General features: G+C 32.1%; 1 protein-coding gene across 1 annotated transcript in view; it reads left to right on the plus strand.

Annotated features, from left to right (window-relative positions):
• Window positions 1–12,010, plus strand: part of LOC143046857 (uncharacterized) — a 240,632-nt gene that overhangs the window by 209,477 nt on the left and 19,145 nt on the right. The window contains exons 151-165 of the mRNA XM_076219918.1: window positions 317–520; window positions 851–1,025; window positions 1,433–1,707; window positions 2,529–2,684; window positions 2,968–3,151; window positions 3,431–3,579; window positions 3,949–4,441; window positions 4,676–4,884; window positions 5,333–5,519; window positions 5,849–6,019; window positions 6,462–6,857; window positions 8,945–9,095; window positions 9,351–9,484; window positions 9,794–9,882; window positions 10,459–10,642. Of these exons, the coding sequence (XP_076076033.1) occupies window positions 317–520; window positions 851–1,025; window positions 1,433–1,707; window positions 2,529–2,684; window positions 2,968–3,151; window positions 3,431–3,579; window positions 3,949–4,441; window positions 4,676–4,884; window positions 5,333–5,519; window positions 5,849–6,019; window positions 6,462–6,857; window positions 8,945–9,095; window positions 9,351–9,484; window positions 9,794–9,882; window positions 10,459–10,642 (3,157 nt within the window). The remainder of the gene's footprint in view (window positions 1–316; window positions 521–850; window positions 1,026–1,432; window positions 1,708–2,528; window positions 2,685–2,967; window positions 3,152–3,430; window positions 3,580–3,948; window positions 4,442–4,675; window positions 4,885–5,332; window positions 5,520–5,848; window positions 6,020–6,461; window positions 6,858–8,944; window positions 9,096–9,350; window positions 9,485–9,793; window positions 9,883–10,458; window positions 10,643–12,010) is intronic.

The raw sequence follows: 12,010 nt of genomic DNA on the forward strand, positions 1-12,010 counted from the left end.
ATAACCAAAGAAACAGTACAATATCTCAGAAGAATCCTTATTTGATCTTCTAAATGAACATATTTCTATTTCTATTTTTATTGAAGCAAATTTGTATCTATTTTTATTTTGCTATGTAGCAGCAATGATGAATAAGTTTAAAGGTGATTCATAAGTATCTTAGTATTAAACTGATTGGTTGATTGGTGTTTTAAAGCCACTTTTTGGACTATTTTCAGTTTTTATTGGTGGAGGAAGCAAGAGTGCCAGGAGAGAACCACACTTTTTGTATTTTTGATGACTTTCAATGGTTTTATTGTTTTTTGTTTTTTTCTAGAATGTTACATACACTCCAGACAGCACCACATTGACAGTAACATGGGAAGGCTTTAGTGATCCTGATTCTGACATTGCATCATTCAAAATATCACTATGGAATAAATCCTCATGTACAGATCAAAGCTCTAAAGTGCTGATGGTGGACTGGATCACTTTGGATTCCAACTATTCTCAGTATATGTTTACAGAACTTCAACTTCAGGTTTGACACTAAATCAGATATCAATTCCTTGAGAATACTAGACAAACCCGTTTTTTGGAGGTCGTTTTTTTGTGTTCCATTTGAAACTATTAATCTCATTCAAATGAAGAGGACTAGTCATCATGGATCAGTAATTCCAGACAAACAACAAAATTAATACACAGTTCAGATGCATTCAATTGATAATTACCTCATTGGAAATAATACCAATTCTTCTATAGCTAATATATCAAGGTTTCATGTAAACAAAGTTGTTTTGTTGTTAACATTGAAGCTGATTTCTATTTGGTTTAAAATAACAAATGATGACTTTTGAATTACATTTTACAGGGAAACATTCCATACATAATAAAACTTATGGCCACCAATCATGCTGGACAGTTTGTCAGTACAGAATCTGCTCCTATATTATATGACTCCTCAAAACCAACATCAGGACATGTGGTTGATGGTACAGACTTTGTTAATGACAGAGTTTGGTTTGGCTCTTCAGCTACAATTACAGGTTTGAATTAAATTGTGTAAATTGATACTTATTGAATGTTTAATATCAGGCAATTTTCCAGATTAAAAACATATGATACATATCTCATTAATAGGATATCGACATGATACTGTACCAACATAATGATGCTATCTATGATTTGATATTTTTATGTAACAAGCAATAGGTCAACAATGTTTAGTCAATGTAATGAATGCAAAGTATGCATTATTTCTGGCAGAGTTCAGCTGACCTTTACATGGTTTGTTGACAACCTGGCCACCAAGACCCCTTAAAAACAAGAAACAATGTCTTTTTCAATTTCAATTTGAAGAAACAGATATGTGAATTGTTTATAGATTTATTTCTTTATGTAGTTTATCAGTGTATATTTCTTATGTCAGAATTGTAAATGTTTGTTGTTATAGGCACATTTTTGCACTTGGCTAATCCTGAAGGTCCATTGTGTCCTGTCCAGGCTGTATCTATGATCAATGACCCAGGCTGGAAAAAACTACATCAAATTGGCTTCAAAGACCCTAGTGGTCAACAATGGTCACTTACCCACAGACAAGAGAATATCCAGAACTTGGTTTATGATAATGCTATCAGTATAAAGCTGTCAAGAGATGTTAATAAGAAAGAAATGTATACTGGGGCGTACATCAGGTCTGCTGAATTTGAAAATGGTGGAACATATCAGGTAAAAGTACAATATAGAAATTTTTGTGAGATTAAAGGGAAAATTAGCTGTCAAATTCATGTTCATCATTTTGAAACAAATTCTCATATCCAAATTATAAAAAGAAACAATAAACAATATATAACTTTGTTATAATATATTTAAGCATTTCATATAAATTTTAGACTAGATACCATCTAATTAACTATTGAGATAACATCCAAAGAAAGCTGATGGTCTATGACTGATATGACTATAGATATAAATATAAATACACAGACAATCATGTTCATTCCTACATTGACTAATATTTTTTATGTCTGTTTGATTTCATGTCATAGATTAAATAATATGTAATTCATTATTCTAGCCTGTATAAAATACAAATTATTTTCTTGGTCAATTGGCATGTTTTACCCTGATTGTGCTTGTCAGAGGTCAGGAGCCTGTTATTCAGTGGGGGCATTGGTAGTTGTCTATTTTAATTTCTTTCATTAAATTGTTTCATACATAAAACAGGCTGGAGGTATCTGGTTCAATTGTCTTAATTTCATCAAGCTAAAGCTTACTATATGGTATAGGTTTGCTTCTTTGTTGAAGGCTGTATGGTGACCATTAGTTGTTTTCATTTACATAATTTGGTCACTGGTGATTAACTTTTTTGCCAAAGTTTCCTGAAATGGCCAGGTTTGTTAGATAATACCTAATATGAAAGACCAATGCCCATTAAAGTAAAATGACAAAAATACTGAACTCCAAGGATGATATTATCATTGATTAAATTAATGAAACACTGATGTTGTTGGATGGTCCTCTTATAATGCAGTATATTTGTGTTGTAGATATCAGTCAAGGCAGCAGGTGGGGAAGGGATTCCAGTTACAGGAATCATGTTATGGGACGGTCCTGAAGATGGGATATCTACATATGATTACTTAACTGAGGAAGATTGGACTCTCAATATTTGTGATTGTTGCCTTGAAGATCCAGTTCCACAGGTATAATCTTGTATAAAATAGAAAATAAAACATGAATCATGATGAAATATGAAAATAGATAATATAAAATGTAATCTAAACAGTGTTATAACCATAATTTGTGATTAAACTTTTTCCCATTGTAATATGAATTATATATATATATATATATATGTATTTAAAAATGCATGTCCTATTATTAACTGATATTTGAAATAAAAAAACATTATTTGCTATCTTTCATCATTTTTAAAAAAAATTCTACAGATGATTCTCTATCAGAAATTAAATATATATTTTGTAGGCATGTTCATTCTGTAACTGTTCATTGTATGTTGATATAACCACAACTCCTGTCACCACTTATTCTACTACAATAAAGCCTCACTATGAGATTGTAAAGAATCCTGACGATTCTGTAGTTACTGTACCAATAGATACACAGGTACCTGTGGCACAGACAGCATGTGGTGTACAGATATTGACAGGTAGGTATACATGGTAAAAATATAAAAGCATAAACATTGGCTGATGTTTGTTTATACAATATAAAAGTACAAGAAATGAATGGATGTTGAAAATTAAGTATTTAAGGAATACATCGTATTTCTTTGAAGTCTAACACTGCTTCTACATTGAATTTACTCTTTTCTTTACCTTGCTATAATAATTAAAGCTGCAAAATGTTAAAAATGCTATTTATTTTTCAGTACTGCATAATTTTTTGATTACCGGTATACATATGTAAAGTTGATATAATATTGTAGGTGATGTACCCCAGGTAGTTACTTGGTGTCAGGCCAACAACAATACACAGAGATTAATGAAGGCTAAAATAGATTTATCATTTGATCCCTCAGCAGCATATCATCAATACAAAGTAGTCATCAGTCCACAGAAAGATGATGAAGTTAATGTATGTATACTTCTTACTACCATAACACCAATAAAATGGTGATCAATTTTTTGCTACAAAACAAAACAGTTAAATTTACTAAATATTCCTTAATAAAAGATATATTATCTGAGTTGTCTCCTCTTATTTGGCTAAGTTGAAAAAATATTGAATTAAACAATTAAACAAAATGTTTTGAATGGTAAAACAGAGGTTATGATAAAAGGATAATCATTATTTTCTTCATTTAGATGACAAGTCTTACAATTGCATTGCTTTCCTCTCACAATTGGCATACATAATACAGATGTAGACCAATAGTTTTCAGCTATTTCACTTTCAAAGTTTGTGGAAGACACCTGTTTTATCTTATGTTGGGTTTTTTCTCAGATAAACTGGTGTATAAAAGTGTATGCAGATGATGAAGAATTAACAGAAATCTGTGGTATAGAACCCCCTAGTACTTCAGCCAAACTTGTACTTCACGTATGGAACCGTAACAACTATGTACCAGATATATCTGACTTATTTAATGTCTTCTCAGCTAAAGCATACTTCAAAGATCTAATCATTCCACCTAAGATTGGCAATAAATGTCGCTATGGTGATCCTTTCAGAGGAGGTACTAATCCTGTAATAAAGTATGAGGCTGGAATCGGTACAGAAAAGATACAAACAGATGTTGTACCGTACAGAGAGATCTATAGACCGTGTATACCATGTAATACACAGTGTTCTTTATTAAACTGTCAGTCTGATTGTGATATTAATGAGCATACTATTGTGATCTTCACCCTTAATGACCTTGATCTTGAACCTTATATTCTGGCAAAAAATGATACAGGACATCAATACAACAAAACAGCAATGTATTATACTACAGGTACCATATTTATCTTATCCAGAGTTACCATTATACAAAAGTTTATCATTTAAAAAGAATTTCAGCAAAAATGATTTTAGTTCTTGGTCAAAGTACTGAAGGTTTAATTTCATTATTGAATAATTAAAGTGACAGTTCAGGTGTAAATATTTTAAGTGACAGTTCAGGTGTAAATGCCTTTATTTGCATGCATGCTTACAGAGAGTAATATTTAGTTAAATTGTGTGTTTTCAGTGAGAGTATTGTTAGGATCAGGTCTGACCTCTGAAGGATCATCAGATGGATTCTATGTTGACCTGACCCCACCAGTGTTTCAACCTGAAGTCATGACCCAGATTTATATTGATGTGACCCAGGGAGAGTTTACACCAGTGAAATACCAAGCATCCAGTGACACTATCAAAGCTTACTGGTACTGTTATGATGATGAAAGCTTAATCAAGGTAATATTCCTGAAAACTTAAAATCCATCCACTTACTGACATTCAGAATCTATGAATCTAGTGAAATAACATACAATTATGAGCATGTGATGTCTTACAAACATCAACCAACTAAAATTTAAATTCTGTTATATCCAATACCTCATATTATTCATACTAAAATACAGTGTTTATGCTGCATCTGTGTCAAGCATAAGGATATAAAAAGGGTTCTGTGCATCTATTTGGTCACCATATTCATATTTAAAGGTGTTATTAATGTGAAATTTGTGTGTTTTCTTATTGCTTTCTTTCTTTTCCATGCACAAAATTTATTTGAAACATATAATTCTGACTTCCGATATTGCTTTATATGTAAAGACCTTTAAATTGCTTATGCAAATACAGAATTCTTAAAATTTCAATGAATTGATAATAATAAATGAATTCAAAGATTATATAACTGTAGGATAATTTATGGGCTATTGGTACAACAGTCGGTGGAGAGGAGATACAACCCTATACATCACTTGGTGTCAGGCAGATTGGTATAAACAGCTCACTAAAGGGAGTCCTGCAAAGTAACCAAACTTATTATGTCTCTATAATATGTCAGAATGGAGCAGGACAAATCACACAGTGGAATGATAAGACAGGTAAATAAATGGCATAACCCTTTGATTATATACTTTAAAAGTGTTGGGTTCATAGGCTCAAACATGTACCATTTTTTTTTTTTTTAATTTCAAATAAGGATTTAACAACCATCATCAGAAGTATAAAACTTAAAACGATGACAAGTTAGGAAATTCATTTGTTTTTTATGCCCCCTCTGCCATACGTTAAGTGTTATCTCTGTATGAACAGCACTAACACAAATAATATGTGTTATAATAGTCTCAGATGTATGCAAGATCAAAATACAAATTCTTATACGCTGACTTGTCAGTTTTTTTCCATGATACATGTATTAAAAATATTTCAGGTGTGGTAGCTTTATTGGAACCTCCTGATGTTGAAGTCATCAATACAACAGTGGTAGGAGCTGAAGATTTTGATCAACCTGTCACCCCTACTGATTCTAAACGTGGTACAGACCCCGACTCTATAGGTTTCTCATTTTCCCTGAGTGAAGATGAAGCAGTTACAAGATATGGTAAACAGTTATTGTACATTTAAAATTATTTTGTACATTTTATACTGAATCTGTTGCAGTAATTCTATTTGTAAAAAGATTTATATAAAGATTTAATGAATATGTTTTAAGTATTTGCTACTGGACATTAAAACAGAAAACAAAAATTGCATTACCATTACAGATTAAAAAATAAGCTGTAACAATTGTATAAAAACATGATTTGTATGTCCAAAAAAAAATGAAAAATCATTATTGATATGCATGATATATTTGCCACTGGACATTATGCTAAATTGCATAATCAATATGTTGCACATAAAATTTCATAGAGATTAGCATGGTTGATATGTTGAAAAAAAGTACAAAACAGAATGATAGAGGGTTTTAAATCTGTGCATTGTATGTAAGTTTGCCATACATACTAATATTGTTGCTATGTAAAGACTGTTTTATATTATAGATATCTGTTTGGGATCATCCAAGATAAGTGATGATATTTTCCCTTGTACCTACATTAGTGTCAACATGTCTGGTACAGTTTTGATAAAGAATGGCTCTATTTACATGAATGAGTACAAATTATATGACTTACATGAGCTGAGGAAAGATCAAAGCAGTTCCACTTCTAATACATTCCATATGGAGCCAGGGAGAACTCTGTTTATAACACTGAGAGCTTGTAATGATGCCTACCTCTGTAGTAATAAATCCTTGGGGACGGTTACAATGATGGATGATAAAGCTGTGCTGAAGACATCAGTGGGAGGTGAACCTCTGGAGGTGGAGTATGATATGTCTAGTAACAGGAGGAAGAGGAGGAGTATAGAAGACATACTAGTCATTACAACACCTGATGGTGAGTATATTAACCACAAATCACTTTAATTATTTTCATTGATGAGTCAGACACATAGTTTCAATGGTTAGTACTGGGATAATCAGCTCAGTAGTGAGTACCTACAAGTTAAAAGGGAGTTAAAGGTGTATTGGTTGGTTATTATTGTACAACTGTTGGTTAGTTAAAAGAGGCAAAAGACCATACCTGTCAACTGACCCGTATTCTGCGGGTGTGACCCGAGATTTTCACAATTCTGAGGGTTCACCCGGAACACCTGCCGGGTCATTGAAATAACCCGGAAATTCCGAAAATGACCCGATTTCACCGTATTTCTTAGCCTTGAGATTGATTTCATAAGTAATATTCCTTTGAAATACCGGCAAATTCGTAATTCTTCCATGAACAGGAAGTTCATCTAGCTATATAAACTGTCAAATTAAGTGACCCATTAAGTGCATGGCTTCACTTGACAGCTTTGGTGTCAAACACACTGTTAATTAACACCAATTACCTTAGCTTTAGGTCGTAAATAAATTGCACCATTGGTTTACAAACTGAACTAGAGTTACTTCCCCTTATTTATCACCATTCCAAATTATTCCTTATATTTACGTTTTATGGGTGAAAAAGATTAAATCATAAAAATATAAAATTCAAATACATATCGTCACTGGGCTTCTAAAATGTCGTATTTGACTTTTTTGGCTAAAAATACTTTTTGACACCAATGGTCTGGGCGGGAGGAAATCTTTGGTATTACAAAATAGCATACAGTTAGACCAATCAAAATGTGTGAAATAAGACATATTACAAAATTGCCAATGTCAGTTGTTTGTAAAGTTTGCTTCCGAAATGTTGTATGAAAACTTGAAAATCGTTGTAGAATGGCTTTGGGAAAAAAATAATTGTACATTTCTTTATTTCTGTGAAAATAGTTTAAGTTCTTGGATAATCCAGAAATATCAAAGTTTTTATTTCACTACTATTTACAAAAATGTTCAAGTTCACATACAACATTTTGGAAGCATGCGTTTTGCCAAAATTTTCAAAGCCTGTTTGTGAGATATTTTGTTATTGAAAAATTTGTAGTTTACAACATTTTAGAAGCCCAGCGACGATATTGAAAAATAGCTTTTATACCTTTATACAATTTTTTTTAAAAAGTTGAAAATTATTACTATATTTTATCATAGTCTAATTTCCTTGTTCAATGAAAAAGATTATGGTTAAAGGCCACATAGTCAATAGTCTCAAACATTTAAAAGAATTACTTTAAATTATAGTGTTTGATGATTGTAGTATTTTTTCTCAAAAAGTAAAGCACATAAGACTGAGTTACACAAATTTATAAAAATCTTTAAAAGTGCAATGAAATAATATTTAATAAGATTTAAAATGACTTAACAAAGTGAACATGCATTGATGTTTAGGTAACTTTGATATACATTATAAGAAAATGTACCATAAATACTGAAATTCAGCTCGAAAAAGTTCATACGCGTTATGACCTGAGATTTGATTCTTCAATGCAGGTCATGACCTGCATTTACATCGTCACAGGTTGACAGGTATGAAAGACATTCAAACCCAATAAGTGAAAAGAAACTGACAATGCCATGACAATAAAAAAGATGATGGAAAGACAAACATTATATAAATAAGAAAACATTTTTTTACTTGCGACCAGAGACCGATTGTTGCAGAAGTTAACAACTATAGTTAACCCCATGCCCTTCAACATTTGGTTCAACCAATATCTCATAGTAAAAGGCCCTGAAATGACAAATGTAAAACAACTTAGATGACACAACTTCAAGTCTGAGTGCTGTACAAAACAATAAAATCCATAAACAAATATGATATAAAGCAACAAATTACAACCACTGAATTACAAGTTTACAAAACACAACATCCAAAACTAAAGACTAAACAACTCAAACCTCACCAAAAACTGAGGTGATAATCAAGCAGACTTATTATAAATAACTGATGGTGAGAATAGAAATCGGGTTGTTCATTAGGCAACCTGATGGTAAGTTTTTTTACCAAGTAATGAAGCATATGTAACCATTAGATATAATAAATGTTTTTGGTTATTTTTTTAGGACTTGCCTCAGGACAAAGTATATTAATGGAACCGTTAGATAGCACAGATTTAACCACTGTTTATGATTCAGTATCTTCTGCAGCGTTCCAACCCTATATAGTAAATCCTAACACTACAAGGGATTCAGTAGACAGACTTCTTTATAGAAGGTGGGTGGATGACATGTTTTGTGCATTTATTATTAGTTTACTTGACTGGATCAGGTCTGTTATTGATTAAATAATGTCACCACACAAGTGCAAGCTATAGCTTGGTGTATGGTTCTGGTGAAACAATGTGAACAATTTCTAAACTAAATTGGTAAATGGGACATAGAATAGTTTGCAACTAATTTTCACCTTGTTTTGTTGATTTATAAAATATAATTCTATGAATGTATCCACTAATATTGCGTTTTATTTCAGATTATCAACAAGTATATTTTCCTTTACTCTGGTACCAATTGGACATTTACCTATGCCAGGACCAGTCAACATAACTTATTTTGATACCAGTTCAGACCGAGATCAAAGGATTATGTTGACACACTGGAATCCAGGTATTAACTGATAATCTTTTAAAAAAGGATATTAAAAAAAAATTGTGAGAAAGGGTCAACCCTGAACCTTTAAACCATGCAAACCATATTTGAAAAAGTGTGTGAAAATACACATATCTATCCATAAATTAACAATTTGCATATTTTTCAAAGCATTTATAGTGTATGAAGACAAGTTTAGATTTTTTCTTTAAACAAACAGAGGTTCTTTTAGGCTTCATAAGATTAAAAGTTTTAAAGTAAGAGCACTATTTTCCTGGATATACATTTATTGCAAAAACAATGGGTTAAATTAATGTATGTTTACAGTGGACAAACAATGGGAGCTGACCAGTAAGACTTGTGGTGACCATAACAATACAGAGACAATAAACCCTGATGGAAGTACTACTACATTGGCAAGTTTAAATGTTTCTTATAAATATATAAATATGGGTTAAGAGATGCATAATTTTGAGGTTAAAACAAAACAAGCTTTAGCTTGTTTTTGAAGAGAAGATACCAATAAACCCATATTTTCTCTTACCCAAATTTGGTCTTGAATTTTAACTTTATTTTAAACATGAAGAAAGCCACACTTTTGTCTTATAGTGGTTGATTGTTCATTGTCCATAAGAGTATGATATATGCTACAAGCAGACAGCACATTATGGATGTGTTGTCAAAACATGATGACTTTTTGCTATTTTTGAACCTTAAAAGCTTCAGAAAAACTTAGATCAAACATATTTTGTTACCAAATGTTGCTAATGTTTATTTTGAAACTTTTAACACAACAACTTGTATATTTTGGCCAGATTTAAAAAAAAAACCAAATAAACATCAAAACCATAGGACCACATTCTAAACTGGATATTGTGCACAAATGAATTTTGATTTTTGAAAGCATTTATAGCTTAAATAAATCTTAAAACTTAAATAAATACAAACTTTATTATTACTGTTTCTCATCTTGGAATGAATTGTCTTTATAGGTTTGTAGTACGTGGAAGTCCAAAGAAGAAAATTCTACAATAAGTCGTAAGAAAAGATCTACATCAATGCCTGAGTATTTATCACAGGAAACACAGTTCTCTCTATCTGTAGTGTCCACTACTATAATCAATACACCACCGAGATTGGTCAGTCCAGAGAATGTTACTATGGAGGAAGATTCAGGTAAAATCTTCATAAGAGATGTAATTATACCCCTTGTTTTGGGGTATATGTGATTGACCCCCATCATCTATCTGTCTATCCATCCAGTCACTATGACCTTGACTTTGAACTTTTACCTCTATTACAGTAAATCTTCTCTGATTTGTGTCCTGCCCATAACTTTTGTATGATAGAACTTTGGTTGACAAAACTTGGTATGCTGTTTCATCATAGGATGGGGGGGGGGGGGGGGGGGTTAGAAAGCAATCAATCACTTTGACCTTGACTTGACCTTGGACTCCTATATTTAATAGTAAAACATTGTCTGATTTGTGTTCTGTGCATAAATGTGTACAGTAGCACTTAAATTGACAAAACTGTGTATGCAGAAATATTGTACTAGCCTTGATAGTATAAAATTGTCTACCGGTAACTGTTGTACTGTAGCATTGGTTTACAAACATTCTATGTCAAGTCACCTTGACCCTTGATAGTTATTTGTGTTGATTCTTGGAACTTAGGTTAACTGAGTCAAACTGTCTGTCAGTAAGATAAAGGCATATTGGTTTTGACCTTTGACCCCCAAAAAAGTTAAGACGGCTATAGTTTCTCTGTCTGTAATGCCTATTTCTATTAACAATCCACTGCCAAGGTTGATGACTCTTGAAACTGCCATTGTGGAGAAAGTAAAAAATAATACTAGGGTAAGCTATTAATCATTAGAGACAGTTTGTTTCTGTCTGTAGTGTCTATTTCTATAAAGTCTTTGGATTCTCTAGTTAAGCAAGAAAGCATGGACTGGAAATAAAACCTAGATACTTTGGTATTTGTTGAAGTTCTTTTGACAATTCTGGATATAAAATGCATGTTAAAAAGTAGGTTTTACAATAAATGATTATAAAAAAGAAGATGTGGTATGATTGCCAATGAGACAACTCTCTACAAGACACCAACTGACACAGAAATTAACAGCTATAGGTCACTGTACGGCCTTCATCAAATAGCAAAGCTCATTTGGCATAGTCAGCAATAAAAGGCCTGAAATCACAAATGTAAAACATTTCAAATGAGAAAACTAATGGCCTAGTTAACGAAAAACAAATATGTAACACAGCAACAAACAACAACCACTGAATAACATACATGTGAACCTCCAGGCGGGAGTACAATAATCCTGTTTTCGGGGGTCTCCTCCTGTCCTCTCGTTTAGGAGAAAAATATCCTGTGTATGAAATATTTCATGAATGAAAATTTTCAGCCGCCATATTTGATAATTTCTTATTACCGTATGGGTGTAATTGACACCTGTGGGAAATTTAACCTGTAAATCAAAGAAGATGTATAATTATATGGCTTCATTTGACAGCTTGGGTGTCAAACATACTGGTA

The sequence above is a fragment of the Mytilus galloprovincialis genome, chromosome 9, assembly GCF_965363235.1.
Source record: "Mytilus galloprovincialis chromosome 9, xbMytGall1.hap1.1, whole genome shotgun sequence".
Lineage (NCBI taxonomy): Eukaryota > Metazoa > Mollusca > Bivalvia > Mytilida > Mytilidae > Mytilus > Mytilus galloprovincialis.